Here is a 21,893-nt window from a genome sequence, read left to right on the forward strand (position 1 = left end):
TGCAGGTTTTTGTGTGGATATACATTTCCAATTCTCTTTAAAACGGTTAATGATGGTACTTAACCTACAGGTATACTGCCTGAATGAAATTGTTGGGTCATATGGCAACTCTACGTTTATTTTCTTTTTTGGAAAAGATTTATTTATTTTAGAAAGAAAAAGAGAGAGTACGTGTGGGTTGGGGAGGAGCAGAAGAAGAGGTAGCAGACACCCTGCATATGGAGCTCAGTTTCACGACCCTGAGATCATGACCTGACCTGAAATTAAGAGTCAAATGCTTAACTGACTGAGCCACCCAAGCTCCCCTAGGTTTATTTTATTTATTTTAATTTTTATTTTATTATTTTTTTAAAGTAAGCTCAGTGCCCAGTGTGGGGTTTGAACTCATGACCTTGAGATCAAGAGTCCCATGCTCTACTGACTGAGCCAGTCAGGTGTCCCAGCAACTCTGTGGTTTAACCTTTTGGGGAACTGCCAGACTGTTTTCCAAAGCAGCCGCACATTTTACTTTCCTACCAGCAATGTGTGAGGGTTCCAGTTTCTTCATATCCTCACAATACCTGTTATTTTCTATCATTTGGTTATAAAGCCACATTTTATGAAGTGTGGTGTCTTATTGTGTTTTGATTTGCATCTCCCCCTGATGATTAATGTGAAGTATTGTAATAAGCATGGTTTCTTTAATTGTAAAGGTAATACAGGCTATTGTTGGAAATTAAGAATAAAGAGGAACTTATTTAGAAAATATATATCACCCATAACCTTACCATCTAAAGGAAGTCACTGTTTATATTTTGATCTGTTTGTTATTATTATTATTTTTTAAAATATTTTATTTATTTATGATAGACATAGGCAGAGACACAGGCAGATGGAGAGGCAGGCTCCATGCTGGGAGTCTGACTCGACTCGATCCTGGGACTCCAGGACCACGCCCCGGGCCAAAGGCAGGCGCTAAACCGCTGAGCCACCTAGGGATCCTCCTCTTGTATGAATTTAAGTGAAAAAGAAATACATGTTGAAAATGAGAACAGCTCTATGCATTTCTTTCTAGGATATTATCGTCCATTTGGATACCTTGAAGCCCCTGGCAGCCATTATTAGTTTTCCAAAAGTGTGAGCCTATTGATTAATTATATGGGATATAAACTGGTATTCTGGAGCACAGTTTGTAATCTTAGATGAGATGGAGTATGGAATCACAGATTTCTAGATCTTTTGTAGTTAGACCTTGAGATCTTCTCAATGTATAGATTTATTTTAATCTATAAAGGCTTCTGTTACCCTCTCCAGCCTCCTTTTCTTCCTCTCCCCTTCTTGTTCACTTTAGTGCACTTATGTTGGTCTTCTCTCTGTTCCTCATATTACCAAGACCCTTCCTGCCACAGAGCCTTCAGACATGTTGCTTCCTCTGCTGTACAGCTTGCTCCACCCATAACATGCATCTAATTCCTGTTCATTTTGTAGGTCTCAGCTTGATTGTCACTTCCTCAGGGAGGGTTCTCCAGGTAGCACCTCCCTATCCTTCCTAGAGCTAACCTGCTGTGCTATAAAGTGTTCTTACAGTATCCTGTGTTTTCCCTTTGTAGTATTACCATAGCTTTCATCACGTAGATGATTATGTCATTGCTGTATTGTTTGATACCTGATACCCCTCCTGGAGTGTAACTTCTGTGATGGCAAGGACTAGTTCACCATTGTTCAACTCTATTGATTGATTTCATTTGTGCAGGAGTTTTAAGGTTTGATGTAGTGTCAGTTGTCCATTTTTGCTTTTGTTGCCTGTGCTATAAGTGACATATCCAAGAAATCCTTGACCTTTCCAGTGTCATGAAGCTTTTCCACTATGTTTTCTTGTTGGAGTTTTATAGTTTCAGGTCTTACTTTTAGATTTGTATTCTTTCCATTTTGCATTAGTTTTTGTATGTGGTATAAGGGCCCATTTTATTCTGCATATGAATATTCAGTTTTCCTAGCACCAATTTTTGAAGACTATCTTTTCCTCATTGTATAGTCTTGGAACCTTTATTAAAGATCATTTGATCAGGGCACCTGGCTGGTTCAGTTGGTTAAGCATATGCCTTGGGCTCAGGTCATGATCCCAGGGTCCTGGGATCAAGTCCTCTGTTGGGCTCCCTGCTGTGGGGAGCCTGCTTCTCCCCCTGCCTCCGCCTCCCTTTCCCCCACCCCCCTCTCTCTGTGTGTGTCTCTCGTGAATAAGTAAATAAAATCTTTTAAAAGAAAAGATCATTTGACCACATACATAAGGGTTTATTTCTAGGCTCTATTTTACTGGTCTATGTGTCTCTCTTTACTCTAGTACTATACTGTTTTGATTACTGTAGCTTTGTGATATGTTTTGAAATTAGGAAGTATAAGGCCTCCAGTTTTGTTCTTCTTAAGATTATTTTGGCTATTCATGGTCCTTTGAGATTCTTTTTTTTTTTAAGATTTTATTTATTTATTCATGAGAGACACAGGCAGAGGGAGAAGCAGGTTCCATGCAGGGAGCCCTACGTGGGACTCGATCCTGGGTCTCCAGGATCACGCCCTGGGCTGAAGGCAGCACTAAACTGCTGAGCCACCTGGGCTGCCCTCCTTTGAGATTCTATATGAATTTCAGGATGATGTTTTCTGTTTCTGGGGGAAAAAAAAAAAGAGCATTGGGATTTTGATAATTTTTTTTTTTAATTTTTATTTATTTATGATAGTCACAGAGAGAGAAAGAGAGGCAGAGACACAGGCAGAGAGAGAAGCAGGCTCCATGCATCGGGAGCCTGACGTGGGAATCGATCCCGGGTCTCCAGGATCGCGCCCTGTGCCAAAGGCAGGCGCCAAACCGCTGCGCCACCCAGGGATCCCAGCATTGGGATTTTGATAGGGATTACATTGAATCTGTAAAAATTGCTTTGGGTAGTGTGGAAATTTTAGCAATAGTAAGTCTTCTTCTTTTTTTTTTTTTTTTTTTTTTTTTTTTTAAGATTTTACTTATTATTCATGAGAGACACAGAGAGAAAGAGAGAAGCAGAGACACAGGCAGAGGAAGAAGCAGGCTCCATGCAGGGAGCCTGATGCGGGACTCGATCCCGGGACTCCAGGATCAGGTCCTGGGCTGAAGGCAGGTGCTAAACCGCTGAGCCATCTAGGGATCCCCCAATAGTAAGTCTTCTAATCCATGAACATGGAAGGTCTTTCCGTTTATTTATATAATTCTTTCGGTAACATTTTGTAGTTTTGTTATTTTTTTTAAAGATTTTATTTATTCATGAAAGATGCAGGGAGAGAGGCAGAGACATAGGCAGAGGGAGAAGCAGGTTCGCTGCGGGACTCCGGGATCATGCCCTGAGCCAAAGGCAGACACTCAACCAGTGAGCCACCCAGATGCCTCCACAACTGATTTTTTTTTTTTTTAAGATTTTTAATTTATTCATGAGACACACACACACACACAGAGGCAGAGACACAGGCAGTGAGAGGAGCAGGCTCCCTGCAGGGAGCCTGACGTGGGACTTGATCCTGGGTCTCCAGGATCACACCCTGGGCCGACGGCAGGCGCTAAACCGCTGAGCCACCCAGGGATACCCCACAACTGATTTTTTTTTTTTTAAGATTTTATTTATTTATTCATGATAGAGAGAGAGAGAATGAGAATGGGGCAGAGGGAGAAGCAGGCTCCATGCTGGGAGCCTGACGTGGGACTCGATCCTGGGACTCCAGGGATCACGCCTTGGGCCAAAGGCAGGCAGGCACTGAACCACTGAACCACCCAAGGATCCTCCTCCACAACTGATTTTTAAGTGTTGATTTGTATCCTGCAACTTTGCCAGATTTATTAGTTCTAACAGGTTTTCTTTGTGGAGTCTTTAGTGTTTTCTACATATAAGAAAGTTTGTTATCATCAAACAGGTAATTTTACTTCTTTCTAATTTAGATGCCTTTCCTTTCTCTCCCCTTCCTTCCTTCCTTCCTTCCTTCCTTCCTTCCTTCCTTCCTTCCTTCCTCCTCCCTCCCTCCCTCCCTCCCTCCCTCCCTCCCTTCCTTCCTTCCTTCCCTAATTACTCTGGCTAGGACTTTCAGTGTTGTGTTGAATCAGAGTGGTGAGAGTGGGCATCCTTGTCTTGTTACTGATCCTAGAGGGAAAACTCAGTTTTCCACTATTGTGTATAGTGTTAGCTGGGGGCTTTCCACACATGATCTCATTTGTACTTTTTAAAAACATGTAAATGGGGATCCCTGGGTGGCGCAGCGGTTTAGCGCCTGCCTTTGGCCCGGGGCGCGATCCTGGAGACCCGGGATCGAATCCCACGTCGGGCTTCCGGTGCATGGAGCCTGCTTCTCCCTCTGCCTGTGTCTCTGCCCCTCTCTCTCTCTCTGTGTGACTATCATAAATAAATAAAAATTAAAACAAAAACAAAAACAAAAACATGTAAATGCCATCATTTAGTATATTTTTATCCCTGAGCATGATTAAACTAGAGAATAGTGTGTTAAATTTTAGAGAAATAATGAGCCAAATAGACAATTCATTAAAATTAAGTTATACAGTGCACTTGGATCAAAAAGCCACTATTTATTTCCTGGGAAAATTTATGGAGAATTTGCTCGGTTTCTAATGCACTGCAGTCTGATTTTTACCCAAACTTCTTGGCTTTCTTGAAGATAACTAGGAACCACCAAATTGCAAAACCAGTGATCTTAAAAAAAAAAAAAAAAAACCAGTGATCTTTTCTTAACTCATTTATTTTTTTATTTTCATTTATTTGTGATAATCACACACACACACACACACACACACACACAGAGAGAGAGAGGCAGAGACACAGGCAGAGGGAGAAGCAGGCTCCATGCACCGGGAGCCCGATGTGGGATTCGATCCCGGGTCTTTAGGATCGCACTCTGGGCCAAAGGCAGGCGCTAAACCGCTGCGCCACCCAGGGATCCCTCTTAACTCATTTTTTTTTTTTTTAAATTTTATTTATTTATTCATGATAGTCACACAAAGAGAGAGAGAGGCAGAGACACAGGCAGAGGGAGAAGCAGGCTCCATGCAGGGAGCCCGACATGGGATTCGATCCCGGGTCTCCAGGATCACGCCCTGGGCCAAAGGCAGGCGCCAAACCGCTGCGCCACCCAGGGATCCTTAACTCATTTTTAATGTAGCATTTGGCACTACTGATCAAACTTTGTTTCCTCACTCAATTTTCTTATCTTTGTGGTTCTCCTACCACTTTGACTGTTCTTTTGGTCATCATAATTTCTCTTCTTCCTCTTTTGTAAATGTCTGTATCCCCTGAGATTCTGTTTTTTGATCTCATCTCTTTTCTCAATTTATATTTTCTGTCAGTGATCTCATTGACCATCATGGCTTCAGTCATCATCACCATACAGTTGACTCACAAATCTGCCTCTCCTCTTAGATTACGGTCCCAATTCTTTGTTTGTCTTTGGACACCTCCACCTAAATATCTTACCAACCTTGAGTTTGAAGATGCTCCTAATTGAAGACTTTATCTTTCCTTCTCCCTTGTTTTTGTCTCCGTCCTATGACTATTCCCTAAACTTGATTGGTGTGATGTTTTGCCATTCCTTTGCTCATGTCATTTCCTTTCCTGTCTTTTGTAATAATCTTCTTTGCACTCTTCAATATACTTCAAGGTCTGTCTTGAATACCATCTTTCTGCAAAATACTCATCTGGGCAGCAGATGATCTGCTCTCATTCTCTGCTCTAAAACCCTTCAATTAGGGGTTTCTTATAGTCTGTTTCTTAAAATTACAAAAGCTATTTGTAATTTGATCTGTGTTTGCTTTTCTAGCCATCAGTCTAGCCACTCTGCCTCAGGAACCCTATAATTCATCATATAACCTATATAGTATCACTTCTTGTTCCTCAGGGTAAGGCTATATGCTTCTGTGTACATGTCATTTCCCCAAAGTGTTTTTTAGGGGGCAGGTGGATAGAGTTGATGGCCTGTGAAACTAGTGAAGATGTCCATCACGTAGATATCCTCCATCTACTGAGTTCTGTAAGCAGTTTAGCATAGTGGAAAGAGACAGCATTTGAACTTTGATTTAAACTCTAGTTTTGGTATTTACCAGCCACATGAACTTGGTATTCAGTTTTTCTGAACTTCTGTTTCCTGATATTTACAAGCCATGTGAAGTTTAAGTTTTCAATTTTTCTGAACTTCTATTTCCTGATCTGTAAAATAGGGGCAATATTTGGCCTTACAAGGCTAATATGAAGTTTAAGTAAGAAACTGCATATAAAATGCCAAGCATATGCTAAAAGTCCTCATAAATGATGTTAAAGAAAAAAAGAGAAAAGAAAAAAGAAACTGCAGCAGCACTCACTGTTTTCCCTTCGTGGGATCAATTGTGTATGATTGGAGTGTGGGAAGGTATGCCAGACTGAAACAGGGTACTGAAGGCAGAGCACAGAGGTTATCTACATACTCATGGGGAACTGGTGTGCCAACCACAAATTCTAGTTAGAGATCAAGAGATATTTCTCCCTGCTGCCAGGACACACAACACTTGATATCTTCAAAAAGGAAGGCTTTGTTCATGTTGTCCTGCCACCCACTCTGCCTTCTCCACTACATTTTCCTTATTTTCCCAGAATATGGCTTTTATAATGCAGGTTATAAAGGGTGCCTGGGTGGCCTAGTTGGTTAAGCATCTGATTCTTGATTTCAGTTCTGGTCATGATTAGGTCCTGGCATCAAGATAGTACAACTTCTTTATCCATTCGTCTATCGATGGACACTTAGGTTGTTTTCATGTCTTAGCTATTATAAATAATACTGCTAGGAACATGAGGGTGCAGATATTTTCTTGAGTTAGTGTTTTTGTTACCTTTGGTATATTCCCAAAAGTGGAATTGCTGGGTCATATGGCAGTTTTTATTTTAGTTTTTTGAGGATCCTCCATATTGTTTTCCATAGGGACTATAGACTGTTTGACTTTTAATGATCCTTTAGGATTCTACTCTGTCATATCCCTTTTTCTGCAAATCTTCCTCCAGTTTTTTTTTTTTTAAGATTTTTTATTTTATTTATTCATGAAGACACAGAGAGAGAGAGAGAGAGAGAGAGGGGCAGAGACACAGGCAGAGGGAGAAGCAGGCTCCATGCAGAGAGCCCGACATGGGACTGGATCCCAGGTCTCCAGGATCACGCCCTGGGCTGAAGGCAGCGCTAAACTGCTGAGGCACCCGGGGTGCCCCCTCCAGTTCTTAAGATTATATTAACTCCTCAGTATTCCCACAGAACCCTCTGCTTATCTCTATTATAATGCTTATCACACTATATTGTAATTGTCTTGGCATTCCTTGAAGACATAGGCTAGTATTATATTAAGAATCTTTGTATTATCCCTGGCAGATAATAATTACTATCTAAATTTTATCTGTTGAGTGAAAAACTGTTGAATTATACATGGTATTATATTAGAACTTGTCTACTGAATATCTTTTTTCCCTAATAAACCGAGTATTTATTCTATGAGCAGAGACCAACTTCTTCATTGTTATATCCTTAATTTGTAGCATAGTACTTGGCTCATAGTAGAGGCTGAGGGAATGTTGAATGTATGATTGAATGACCGTATGGTAGGGCTGTCTTTTTAGAATTTCAGTTAAGGTTTTTTTCCAAAAGAAATACCATCTTTGACTATATAAGTAAAGATGAAATATCTGCATGTGGTTCATACTCAGTAATTGACATTCTCCACTCATCTGTACCAGGATCGGTAGGGTTATTTAGAAGAGAATGTGTGCACGTGAAAAAATAACTACCCAGTATTTTATGTGCCAAGTGAGTGATTGGGACAGATAGATACTGCTTTAGTGTCAGGCTAACTATAACATTCTTGGGGACACCTGGGTGGCTCAGTGGTTGAGTGCCTTCTGCTCAGGGTGTGATCCTGGAATCCTAGGATTGAGTCTCACATTGAGCTTCCTGCGTGGAGCCTGCTTCTCCCTCTGCCTGTGTCTCTGCCTCTCTCTCTCTCTCTCATGAAAAAATAAATAAAATCTTAAAAAAAACACAACATTCTTAATTGGGCTTTCAAAGTGTGGTATACAACCAAATACTTAGAAAATGATTATTAGTTAATTGGATTGGTTATGATGGAAAGCTGTATCTGTTTTACTTGGCTTATAACCTGCTTATTTTGGAATATTTCCTTGTTTATCGGAATTTTTTCACTGAAATTTTAACTCATTATTTTTTTAGGTCCAAGACAACTTTGACAAGATTGAATTCAATAGGATGTGTTGGACCCTCTGTGTCAAAAAAAATCTCACCAAGAGTCCCCTGCTCATTACAGAAGACGATGCATTTAAAGTATGGGTTATTTTCAACTTTTTGTCTGAGGACAAGTATCCATTAATTATTGTGCCAGAAGAGGTAAGGTGTGGCTCTGGGAAGTTCTTACATGGCCATCATAGCATTAATAGATCCAGCTTTAGAGTATTATGTTAATTCAGTATAGATATAGAGGGAGATCTGGGACTAGTGTTTTTGGATCAGAGGCAAAATAGCCTGAATCCAGAAGTCCAAAACTCAGTATATTGGGGTCATATACTATCCCTGGAGATTTGCAGACAGGGTGGGACTTTTCCTCTCTAAAGTACTGTAATTATAGATGAATCTGTCCTCATATCCAGAGTCTTTATTCCATACAAGTCACAACATAATTTCTGTCTACTTACATAGTAGGAAAACCAGTGTGGCGTTTTAGGAAAACAGGGCAAAATTGGCTGAATGATGCTGTATGGGAAACATAGGATCCACAGTGTTCTCAAGGCTGTTTCATGTGAGGAAATACTATCCTTGTTTCAAAGTCCAGGATCAGGGATCCCTGGGTGGCGCAGCGGTTTGGCGCCTGCCTTTGGCCCAGGGCGCGATCCTGGAGACCCGGGATCGAGTCCCACGTCGGGCTCCCGGTGCATGGAGCCTGCTTCTCCCTCTGCCTGTGTCTCTGCCTCTCTCTCTCTGTCTCTCTGTGACTATCACAAATAAATAAAAATTAAAAAAAAAAAAAAAACAAAGTCCAGGATCATGACTTTTTATTCTATTTTCCAAAGTAAATGAAAACAGGACATTTTCTTATTCTGTTCTGACTTATTTTCCTTGAGCTTCCACAGGAAAAAGGAGACAAGAGTAAGGTTTCTTTCTTTTCTTTTCTTTTTTCTTTTCTTTTTTCTTTCTTTTTCTTTTCTTTTTCTTTTCTTTCTTTTCTTTTCTTTCTTTCTTTTCTTTTCTTTCTTTTTTTCTTTTTTTTTTTTTAAAGATTTTATTTATTTATTCATGAGAGACACAGAGAAAAAGAGAGAGAGGCGCCGAGGCAGAGGGAGAAGCAGACTCCATGCAGGGAGCCCAATGCGGGACTCGATCCTGGGACTCCAGGATCATGCCCTGGGCCGAAGCCAGGATCTAAACCACTGAGCCACCCAGGGATCCCAAGAGTAAGGTTTCTATGCTTACTGCCTTAAAAAATTATATATATATAAAATTAATCATGCTTATTATAATAGTAAATATAAAAAAGACTAATTCTCAGAATTACAATTAGGTATAGAGTTCCCCTTAAAGTCTGTTCTTAAGAAAAAAAAAGTCTGTTCTTAACTTTTAACAAATTATTTCACCTCTTGAGTTTTAATTTACTCATCTATAAAATAGGGCTTATAATAGTGCTTAAGGGTTAGGAGGTTCTGCATTTAAAGGACCTAGCTCGGGGATCCCTGGGTGGCTCAGCAGTTTAGCACTGCCTTCAGCCCAGGGTGTGATTCTGGAGTCCCGGGATCGAGTCCCACATTGGGCTCCCTGCATGGAGCCTGCTTCTCCCTCTGCCTGTGTCTCTGCCTCTCTCTCTCTCTCTGTGTCTCTCATGAATAAATAAATAAAATCTTAAAAAACAAAAAAAAAGACATAGCTCAGTACCTGGTATGTAATATATACTCAGTAAATGTGTTAACTCCTGTGACTACTGTTACTGCATTTTTGCACACTGGTCTGCTTATTTCCTTAGGGCAGATTTCCTTTTTTTTTTTTTTTTTTATGATAGGCACACAGTGAGAGAGAGAGAGAGGCAGAGACACAGGCAGAGACACAGGCAGAGGGAGAAGCAGGCTCCATGCACCGGGAGCCCGACGTGGGATTCGATCCCGGGTCTCCAGGATCGCGCCCTGGGCCAAAGGCAGGCACCAAACCGCTGCGCCACCCAGGGATCCCTTAGGGCAGATTTCCAACAGTGGAATTCTGAGTCCTAAAAAACACATTTTCAAAGCATTGGAGGACAAGACAGACTTGCCTGTCACAAAGTCTGTACCAGTTTATACACCTACCAGTAATGATTGAAGAGAGCCCATTATTACCTATCCTGCCAATACAGAGTCTAATCTGTGATTTCTGTGATCCATACTTATGTTAGGAAAATCTGTTTGTGCACACTGCAATATTTTATTTAAAGTCAGCAAGCATTTATTGACTGCCAACAATAAGCAAGGCGCCAAGAGAAATGCAGAGCGAAAAAGATTATTTCCTGCCTTCAAGGAATTTGAAGTCTGCTCAAGTAAAGAAATTTAAGTGTGATTCAAAGCAAAATAGATTACCTGTTATTAGAGAGGTGCAAAGGCCATGCAAATACAGAGAAGGGAGAGATTTATTCCAGCTTGGGGGAAGTAAGGAAGGAAGGTTTTGTAAGAGGCAATATAATGGGTAAAAGAGTCTTTAACTTTTTCCAGGGCCAGACAATAAATATTGTATTTAATACAATATTGTATTTAAATATTTAAATAAATATTTAAGAATTTATTTAAGGTTTTGTGGCCCTTATGGGCCATACTGTCTCTATTGTAGCTACTTAAATCTGCTGTTATAGTATGAAATCATTAGACAGTATGTTGCTGTGCTTCAATAACATGGATTTTGAAATGTTAATTTTATATTCATGGTCATGAAATATTCTTTTTTTTAAAATATTTTATTTATTTATTCATGAGAGACACAGAGAGAGAGAGGCAGAGACACAGGCAGAGGGAGAAGCAGGCTCCATGCAGGGAGCCTGACTTGGGACTCGATCCCAGGTCTCCAGATCAGGCCCTGGACTGAAAGCGGCACTAAACCGCTGAGCCACCCAGGCTGCCCTGAAATATTCTTTTTTTTTTTTTTTTTTTTTTTGAAATATTCTTTATTTCCCCTCCCTACCACTTAAAAATACAGAAACTGATCTTAGGTCATGGATAGATAGATAGATAGACAGACAGACAGACAGACAGACAGACAGACATGCCATGAGCCAGATTTGGCTGATAGACTAGAATTGACTTGTGACAGTCATTTACTGTTTCCTGGTTAAGAGCAGGAGTCTGCAGTCATATTTCCTGGATTTGAATACTAGCTGTGTGACTTTGGATGATATATGTCATTTGTTTTTGCTGCAGTTTCTTTAACTATAAAATAGGGCTAATGCTAGTACCTGCCTCCTGCTGTTCTTGTGAAGATCAGACAAGGAGAATGCCTGGCCCCTGGAAAGTGCTCATTACATGTTAGCTTTTATGTTTATGGGGAAAGTAGCACTTGTTCTGGGCCTTAAAAAGATAGGAAGAATTTTGACTAATGGAGAATTCTGGATGGAAGAAACAGTGGGAAAGGTTCTATGGATCAGGAAAGCAAAGGGCATGTTATGTTCTAAGGTGAGTGAGGTATTCCGCTTGTCTAAATAATTAGTCAGGATGCTTACTTAGATACAGCTGGATGATGGTGTGCCTTGGTGGCTCAGTCAGTTAAGCATCTGCCTTTGGCTTGGGGTCCTGGATTGAAACCCATGTCAGGCTTCTTGCTCAGCGGGGAGTCTGCTTCTCCCTCTCCCTCTTCCTGCTACTCCCCCTGCTTGTGCTTTCTCCCTCCCTCTCTCTCTCTGTCAAATAAAATAAAATCTTAAAAGAAACAGCTGGATGGGCTAATTTAAGCCAAAAAGGATATGGGGGAGCTCACAGAATTGCCATGATGACTGAGAAACCAGGTTTGAAAGCTATCAGTCTGGAACTATCACAAGGAAAATGCTGCTGCCACCAGAGAGTAGGGATTATACTTGTGCTGTGGAACACCTCTGGCCCTGCACGCTGGGTACAGCCCAGGACTCCAGTATTCCTGCAGCTGTTCTTGCTACTAGAGAGGATTCTTTGTGCCTGCTTTCCAATTCACAGTGAAAGGATAACACATCTAATTGGTATGGCCTATGTCAGGTGCCATGAGGTAGCTGCAAAGGAGGCCTGTAAAGGATCTATTTGCATTTTTAGCTTCTTTATTGGGAGGTAGGGAATTGCCTAGATATGAGAAGGGGATTAGATGGTAGGCAGTCAAAAAAGAATAACACATGCCCTTTCTAAATGGAACATGATGGCTGTGAAGAAGAGTAGTAGTAGATGAGGCTAGAGTTTTGACTATCTTGTAGGCAGTAGGGAGCTATGAACTACTGATGATTTTTAAGCAAGAGACTGACAAGTATAAATAGATAAAATATGGAGAGATGGGAGATGGAAAGTTGAGAGAAGGTAAGTGGCATTTGAGGACTGAAGTATAGTAATGTCAGTGAGAATGGAAAACAAGATCAGATGTGGGCAGCTTGGGTGGCTCAGCGGTATAGTGCCGTCTTCAGCCCAAGGCGTGATCCTGGAGACCCAGGATCGAGTCCCACATTGGGCTCCCTGCATGGAGCCTGCTTCTCCCTCTGCCTGTGTCTCTGCCTCTTTCTCTTTCTCTCTCTCTCTCTCTCTCTCTGTGTATGTCTCTCATGAATAAATAAAATCTTAAAAAAAAAATTAAAAAAAAGAAAGGGTGGTCAGATGTGACCAATCCAGAGGTGACAGGACTAAGTTCATAGTGCCTGGCTGGGTAGGACTATGGACACTTTTCAGGCTTGGGCAATCAGGAGGTAATATAGTGGAGTTGTCTAAAGCATGATTAAAATCATGCTACTTGGTTTAAATTCTGACTCTTTTTTAAACTATGTGACCTTGAAGAGATTGCTTAATCTCTTTGGGTTCCCCTATTTGTAAAAGTGGGGATAACTGCTTCATTCATTGGACTCTTGTGAGGACTTAGTTGATGATGTGAAGCATTTAAATGTAACATCTGGCCCTATGTTAAGTGCTCACTAAATGTGTCTGTGTGTGTGTGTGTGTGTGTGTGTGTATGAATGAATGACTAGATGATGAATAAGTTGGGGATATGGTGTCTGATGATGGATTGGGTATATTGCTATTTGAGGTGGAACATACTTGTGGAGCAGTCCTGTTTTCAACTGGAAGTGCATAGCTAGAGCTAGTGAGAGGCCAAGACTGGAGACAGAGATGAGGAAGCCATGGAAGTAGATTAGATCAGAGAGGAAGAAACTGTTGTGGGAGAAGTGAGGGCTGAGGATGGAACCTTGGGACTGTTTCTGTAGCAGGAAGAGGAAGTAGATTTGGTACAGGAAGCTGAATTGAATAGTCTATAAGGTAGGAGGAGAACTGAGGAGTGTTGAGTCATGGGGAAAGAAAAAGTTCTAAGAAATGGGAAAGTAGTTACTTGGATTAGATGTTACAGGGTGATGAGGGAGATGCCCTTGGATTTACCAGTTAGGTGGTCATTGGTAATCACATAGAATGCAATTTTACTCTAGTGATGGGAATAGTTTCTTAGTGCTTAGTAACAAGAATGATGAGATAATGTGTGTATGTTAAAGGGGAAATAAAGAATAAAATGTGCTATAGGAAAAAAAAGTGATACAGAGTTGTTCACCAAAATTGTCTAGCTCAATACAGAGACACATTGAAGGGAATGGAATATTGATAGTGTTGAAAAAGATGTACTGATGGTATTTTAAAAACCTAGCTGTTGGGATCCCTGGGTGGCGCAGCGGTTTGGCGCCTGCCTTTGGCTCAGGGCACGATCCTGGAGACCCAGGATCGAATCCCACGTCGGGCTCCCGGTGCATGGAGCCTGCTTCTCTCTCTGCCTGTGTCTCTGCCTCTCTCTCTCTCTCTCTCTCTCTCTCTCTCTCTCTGTGTGTGACTATCGTAAATAAAAAAAAAAAAAAAAAAAAACCTAGCTGTTGCTTGGAAGAATTATGCTATTAAAACTTTCAGTATTGTCTCTTAAGACATGTAATTATGCTGTGTTTTTTATTTATTTGTGTTTTCTTTTTTTTTTTTTTAATTTTTATTTATTTATGATAGTCACACAGAGAGAGTGAGAGAGGCAGAGACACAGGCAGAGGGAGAAGCAGGCTCCATGCACCGGGAGCTCGATGTGGGATTCGATCCCGGGTCTCCAGGATCGTGCCCTGGGCCAAAGGCAGGCGCTAAACCACTGCGCCACCCAGGGATCCCTATTTGTGTTTTCTTTGGAACTAGAGGTGCGGTGGGTCTCTTACCTGTGAACCTGTGATGTTTGGGTTCTTTCCATCACTAAAATATTCACAGTGGAGGACTTGAAAGTGATCTTGCCCTGGTTTCAGTATTAGAAATTAATAAGGGAACTTACCTTATTCCTCAAGGTAGCACTTGCTTGCTATGGAGGACTTGTTATTGGTTTTAAATCATTGTTGAGCCACAGGCTGTGAAGGGAGCTGGCCAGCACCGGCTTCCTGACTGCTTTGCTAAGAGACTCAAAAATTTATGTACCAGGTGGCCTGAAGAAGTGGGACCCATGTGAGCCTTGTGGTGTGCCATGATTCTATCCTTTTCTGTACTATAGAGCCCCAACAAGACTCCACAGCATGCTTACTTTCATCTTTGAGAGCTAACAGTAATGTCTTTGGTTCTCTTTCTAGACAAATTAATCTTATTTGAGAACGCGACAGCTTTTCTTTGACTTGTATGGAAAGCCAGACGGCATACCTTGTCATGTTATTGTTTGGACTTACTCTGTTTTGACATCCTTAACTCCCTCAGCATTTCTTCTGCTTAGATGTAGAATTTCTCTGTGGCCTAGAGTACTTGTGTGGGGAAAGAAGGAACCATTGGGACAGATTTATGTGGAATTGCTTTGTCTGGTTGCTGAACCAGCCTCCTGAGGTTAAAATGCAGCTCTGTATTTATTAAGTTCTTAGCATATCTTTCCTTGTGTCAAGCACTGTAAACTCAAGGTCACACTATTTTATGGAAAATACTAGAGTCATAATATTTCTTAAGATGCCCATTGTCTGTTATGTTTTGCTTCCTTTCTGAATACTTTAATAACATTTAAAAAACATATTTTGAACTAGTTTCAGACTAGAGATTTAATAAAATTTAATGTAAAGACAGATACATGTTAAAAATAAATTTTGAAATATAATGTCTTAATTTGTCAATAGTGTATATATGAATTTAATTTGTAATCTTACCAACTTTTTTTTTTTTTCTTACCAACTTTTTTAAGCTTTCTACATTTAAGGTAATTTTTATGTTTCCTAATAAACATTTATCTACCATAATGACTATTTGTATCTTAAGTCCAGAAAGTTTTTAACTAAGATTTTATTCTCTAGTTTTGATTAATGCTATAAAAGATATACATAACAGTGGTAGTTACATGAATGACATAAATTATAGAAATGTTTGCTTTTGACTCAGTTTCCCATTATCCAGAAAATAACATCAAAAATATAAATAGATATTTAAGTGACTTAACCACACAGAAGTCAAGATATAGTAGTTCCTGTTTAAGATAGTTCTGTAATTTTTGCCAAATGATATTCCTGGAAATGTGTATCTGTAGTTTTTTCATTAGTATTTATTTTCCACAGAGCCAAGAACAAAACAGGATGTGTCTGTTGTGGGCTTATTTGGAGGAATTGCCTTGATACAATTAAGTATCAAGCCTGAAAAAGTTTTAAGAGGCCCTTCGTGAAGTAAAACCTGAATTGTTAAGCCAATAAAGGCCCTTTTTATGATGACAGGGAAAGAACTTTTAACAAAATAATTTTTGGAGTCAAAGGCCTCGAGAATCACATGCAGCCTGAAAGTTTATTCTTTGTTATTTTTGGTGAAACTTGCTTGGAAGGAGGAAGTAAGCTGCTTCCTGAAACTGAATGAGCTCTTAGAATTGATGCAGGCCACTTGAGACTAACACGGCAGCACGTGATTTATTATTTAGTATAATTGAATAGTTGAGAATGGGAATGTTTGTCTCCCCCTGGCCCAATATAATGAATTAAGAGGCCCTTCAATTATTTGGTAATGATAAGTGTATGATTGTGTTGAAAGGCAGCAGGAAATGAATCTAGATAATTTGTCCGGGGCATTCACTGGGAATGCTGAGCAGATGCTCTGTGCTGATGACAAACTCAGAGGGTTTGGGAATGTATCTTCAGAAAGGTTCAGGATGATCCTGGGAAACTGCCTGTAGAGCTGAGTTTGCTACTCACAGGCACTCGGAGTTACTCACATTATAAAAGACGATTTGATACACAAGAGGAACTGAAGCTTGGAGTGGGAGGGGCTTGGGTGTATTCATAGTGGTAGGTGAGAAAAAGCTAAGGCTGTTTCCTGACTGGTAGTATGAATGGTCATTTGGATGCACCAGTTTTTGTCACGCCTGTACATGTGACTATATGCAATGTGAGCGTTCTATCAGCTTTTATGCTTGCACTGCCTTTATCTTTATCCCAAGTTGTGATCAGATGGCATAGGCCCCCCTTTTTGCTGCATTAGGGAGACTGAACATGTTAATGCCTCTAAGATATTTTACTTTGGGCAATTATTTATCTTAATGTCCTTTTTGACTTTCTTTTTCTCTCTTGTCTCTCTTTAATCTCTTCTTGTCAGTAGTCTTTCTTCCTTTTCTGCCCCATTCTCGCATTCTTTCTTTCTCTCTCAACCATTTTCTTTCTCTCTCCTCCACTGACTATTCCTGTTACTTTTTTTTCTTCCTTTGAGGATTTTATTTTATTTTTTATGTTTTTAAAAAGATTTTATTTATTTATTCATGAGAGACACAAAGAGAGGCAGAGACAGACAGAGGCAGAGGCAGAAGGAGAGAGAAGTAGGCTCCCCGAGGGGAGCCTGATGCGGGACTTGATCTCAGGACCCTGATCATAACCTGAGCCAAAGGCAGACCCTCAACCACTGAGCCACCCAGGTGCCCCTTAATGATTTTATTTTTAGGTAATCTCTACAAACAATGTGGGGCTTGAACTCAACAACCCCAAGGTCAAGAGTTGCATGCTCCATTGACTGCGCCTGCCAGGTGCAAGTGAAATTTTTTTTTTTTTTCTGAAGTAAGCTCTACCTAATGTGGGGCTTGAACTCACCACCTGAGATCAGGAATCGTATCCTCTCCCAACTGAGCCAGCCAGGCACCCCCCTGATAAGCTTAACAGTAGATGATCTGTCTCCAGCAAGAGAAAGGCAAGACCTAAGTTGTTTTTCGACAATTAAATATTTGTTGACTACCTACTATATTGTAGATTGAGAGTAGATAATTTCCATCCTAGAGGACTTTATAGTATCCCATCAAATTAAATCTATAGCACTCTTGTTATTTTATGACTTTGTGATATTTTGTGGATGTACATTTCTTTGCAAGCATGTTTTTCCTATTGTTGACATTCTTTTTCTGCTAAAATATGTTATTTCAGAGACATGATTTTAACCAAATTAGTGGAAGTACAAAGGAGAATAAGAAAAAGTAACTTACAAAAAAAAAAAAAAGAAAAAGTAACTTACAATCTTGTCTGTAACAAATTAGACTATTTCTATGTTTTCCTCTAGTATTTGTCGAAATATTTATGTAATTTTTATGCAGTGGAAATTATAGATAAATTTAATTTTGCATTCTTCTTTATATTATTTCATAAATGCTTTCTAAAATATAATTTTAAATGTTTGAATAATACACCACTCAGTGCAAAAGTAAGTAACATTGATGGAGTGTCTGCTGTGTCAGACACTATGCAAAATAATTGGTACCCGTCTCATTTAATCCCCATAGTATCCCCAAATGATAAGTGTTACTATGTCCATTTCATAGATGAACACATTGAGGCTTAGTTTAATTTATTTCAGTTTGGTAAACATTAATTGAGCTCTACCACATTCTAGGTATGATGTTGAGTTCTGGACATTCAAAGATGAGTGGGACGTGGTCCCTTCTATGAGGAATTCAGAAAATGGTGGGGAAGCAAATGAGTAAAGATAATTTCAGCATGCTAAGTGCAGTGACATAGAATATCATAGAAGGGACGCCTGGGTGGCTCAGTGGTTGAGCATTTGCCTTCGGCTCAGGGCGTGATCCTGGGTCAAGGATCGAGTCCTGCGTCAGGTTCCTTCATGGAGCCTGCTTCTCCCTCTGCCTGTGTCTCTGCCTTTCTGTCTCTCTTGAATAAATACATAAAATCTTAAAAAAAAAAAAAAAAGATCATCGAAGAACCCTCATCCTGACCTGGATTAGGGTTGGTCCGAGCAGTTTTGCTAGAAGCAGTGCTTCTCAAACTTTAATGAGCATATGGAAGTACCTGGGGTTCTTGTTGTAATGCAGATTTTGAGTTTTGGTGAGGTCCAAGATTCGTCATTTCTAACAGACTTCTAGGTGATGCTGCTGCTGCTGTTCCACATACAGGAATAGGAATATCCTAGATGATACAGGATTTGAATGAATACTAGTTAGTCAGATATAGAAATGAGGAGAGTATTCAAAACAGAAAGGATAGCATGGGGGAAAGGCACAGAAGCATAAAAAAGTGTGTTAGTGGATTAGCTCCTTATAATCTTTTTTTTTTTTTAATTTTTTTTTTTAATTTATTTATTTATGATAGTAACAGAGGGAGAGAGAGAGGCAGAGACACAGGCAGAGAGAAGCAGGCCCCATGCACCGAGAGCCCGACGTGGGATTCGATCCCGGGTCTCCAGGATCGCGCCCTGGGCCAAAGGCAGGCGCCAAACCGCTGCGCCACCCAGGGATCCCTAATTTTTTTTTTATTTATTTATGATAGTCACACAGAGAGAGAGAGAGAGAGAGAGAGAGAGAGGCAGGCTCCATGCACCGGGAGCCTGACGTGGGATTCGATCCCGGGTCTCCAGGATCGCGCCCTGGGCCAAAGGCAGACGCCAAACTGCTGCGCCACCCAGGGATCCCCTAGCTCCTTATAATCTATGGCAGGTCTTGGCAACTATGGCTCACTGCAGAATCTAGCCCATAGCCTATTTTTTGTGTAGCCCACATGCTAAGAATAGTATTTAAATTTTTAAAGCAGTGTAAACAACAACAACGAAGCAAAACAGCAACAACCCAAGAGTAACATAATAGAGATGCATAAAGCCTAAAATATTTACTCCCTAATCCTTTACAGAATTAGTTTGAGACTTCTGATCTGTGGTATAGTGAAGTGTAAAATCCGAAGCAGGCATAGTGGAGGACGTGTTAGAGATAGTAAGCCTGATTGGAGGGATGGTGGTCACCAAGGGACACAGAAGAGCTTGGCCTATATCTCTGAGGTGATAGAGAGCCAGGACAGGATTTAAAGAGCGAGGTGACAGGCTTAGCTTATGTTTTAGAAGAATTTCTCTAGCAGAATATAGATACAAGGGAGCAATGCTGGAGGCAAGGATACCAATTGAGAGGCAAAGTAGAACAAAGTAAAAAAAAAAAAAAAAAAAAAGTAGAACAAAGTAGGAGGGGATGGATTTGAGAACCACTGGGACAAAGTTTTTAATTCTCTTTTGACTGTAACCCATAGAAAGATAAATATTTTATTTCATGATCCAGCACACATAGACGCATCCATAACCAAACTTAATCACAAAACATTTGTCTTTAGATGAAAAATATTTCCATTCCATTAAAGAAGATTTTGGTTACTACCTAGTATGTTGATTTCATATTGGGTTATAACGTACAGTTTGAGAAACACTGATCTAGGGAAGTAAAAACAGTAGGTTTTTATCACTGATTTGATATAAGGGAGTGGGTAGACAAGGATTGGTATGGATATATGGTGTCATTCCCAGATGAACTCAATAATAGAAGGGGAAGCTATCAGGATGCCTGGGTGGCTCAGTGGTTGAATATCTGCCTTCAGCTCAGGGCGTGATCCCATGATTCAGGATCGAGTCCTGCATCAGGCTCCCTGCAAGGTGCCTGCTTCTCCCTCTGCCTATGTCTCTGTCTCTTTCTCTCTTGTGTCTCTCATGAATAAATAATAATAAATAAATCTTAAAAAAAAAAAAAAAGAAGGGGAAGCTATTTGGAAGGTAGAAGTGACTCACTCATTTTTGTATGTGTTGAATTTGAGAGCACTATGGGAAACTCAGGCTTTCCAGAAGATCAGATACTGATTTTTCATTCAGTGAGTATTACTGCCTCATTGTTTTGTTCACCTGCTGTTATTTCAATAGCAACATTTTCTACTGTTTTTCTACACAAAGGTGTGTGTGTGTTTCAGGATTTAATAAGCTTTCCATCCCAGGCTAGGAATTCAGCCATTGTTGCCAATATTGTCAATGCTATAATGGGAGGAATCTGTTTCAAATAGTTGGCTTACATGGAAACTTTGTAAATCGAAGTCTAATTTGTACATACTATTTTGAGATGCTATTTAATTTAGTACTTGCATATTAGTTCAGTAAGAGCAATATTTTGATATATTGAAATATCCAACAGAATAATCAAATCACATCAGTTAGTTTGTGGTACTATATGCATGCACTTTGCTTTAGTTCTATAGTTATTTTTTTTTTTTAAGATTTTATTTATTTATGATAGACACAGACAGAGAGAGGCAGAGACACAGGCAGAGGGAGAGGCAGGCTGCATGCTGGGAGCCCGACGTGGGACTCGATCCCTGGGCTCCAGGATCGTGCCCTGGGGCAAACCGCTAAGCCACCCAGGGATCCCCTAGTTCTATAGTTTTATCATACAGATATTATATGCTATTAGAGGGTTATCAGTTTTATATTTCTTTACTTATTTTATAAGGTTAATATAGGACCAGTGGCATTTTATCTATACCTTTCCCCATGATAATTTCATGATTCTTTAAAGATTTACTTTTGTAACAAAAAAAAAATTTCCTAAGTTGACTTTATGAGTGTAAATAACATATACATACCTAAGTTTAAGTTTTGTTTTTTCCTAGGAATTAATAATTTTACATTTTTGTTTGTACAGATTGAATACCTGCTTAAGAAACTTACAGAAGCTATGGGAGGAGGTTGGCAGCAAGAACAATTTGAACATTATAAAATCAACTTTGATGACAGTAAAGATGGCCTTTCTGTGTGGGAACTGATTGAGCTTATTGGAAATGGACAGTTCAGCAAAGGCATGGATCGGCAGACAGTGTCCATGGCAATTAATGAAGTCTTTAATGAGCTTATATTAGATGTGTTGAAACAGGTAAGAGTCCTGTAACACTGTATTTCTCCTCACCTTTAGAATTTGACATATTTGAAATAAGACATTTTCCTTATTAGTCATTTATACTTTTACACTGATTTAGAACAGGAATAAAGTTTCTTAATTTCCCAGGCTTGTATTAGGCTTTCATTTAAAAAAGTTACTGGTGCAATATTGAAGTACACTTACGCATTGAGAAGTTACTATTTTGAAAGAACTGTTTAAATGACATTTCTAACTGTTTTTAAAGTACTTTCATGTCATGTGTACATCCATTTGTTGATCTGAAAGATCCTCATAGCATATTATTCAGAGAAAAAAACACAAGTTGTTCAGTAGGAAGTATCTTGTAACCCTGCTCATGAAATGTGATATATGCGTGTAGGGCTATCTGGAAGAATGGTCACGAAAATGTTAAAAGTGATTGTCTCTGGATTGTGGGATCTCTGTAAATTTTATTTTCTTCTTTATTCCTTTTTAATTATTGGACTTACTACTTTATATATGATTCTATACATGAATGTATG

At 39.8% G+C, this 21,893-nt stretch overlaps 1 protein-coding gene and 1 long non-coding RNA gene across 4 annotated transcripts in view; one reads left to right on the plus strand and one right to left on the minus strand.

Annotated features, from left to right (window-relative positions):
• Positions 1 to 21,893, plus strand: part of SWAP70 (switching B cell complex subunit SWAP70) — a 75,289-nt gene that overhangs the window by 30,217 nt on the left and 23,179 nt on the right. For both annotated transcript variants that reach the window (XM_025459453.3, XM_049098773.1), the window contains exons 3-4: positions 8,236 to 8,409; positions 21,139 to 21,366. In XM_025459453.3, the coding sequence (XP_025315238.1) occupies positions 8,236 to 8,409; positions 21,139 to 21,366 (402 nt within the window). The remainder of the gene's footprint in view (positions 1 to 8,235; positions 8,410 to 21,138; positions 21,367 to 21,893) is intronic.
• Positions 1 to 21,893, minus strand: part of LOC125753229 (uncharacterized) — a 35,062-nt gene that overhangs the window by 9,634 nt on the left and 3,535 nt on the right. Inside the window, exons 2-3 of one of the 2 annotated variants that reach the window (XR_007404516.1) lie at positions 18,488 to 18,604; positions 18,023 to 18,369 (exon numbers count right to left, since the gene is read on the minus strand). This is a non-coding gene — a long non-coding RNA (uncharacterized LOC125753229). Of the gene's footprint in view, positions 1 to 18,022; positions 18,370 to 18,487; positions 18,605 to 21,893 lie in introns of those variants that run through there. The other variant, XR_007404517.1, reaches the window with a different exon arrangement.

The sequence above is a fragment of the Canis lupus genome, chromosome 21, assembly GCF_003254725.2.
Source record: "Canis lupus dingo isolate Sandy chromosome 21, ASM325472v2, whole genome shotgun sequence".
Lineage (NCBI taxonomy): Eukaryota > Metazoa > Chordata > Mammalia > Carnivora > Canidae > Canis > Canis lupus.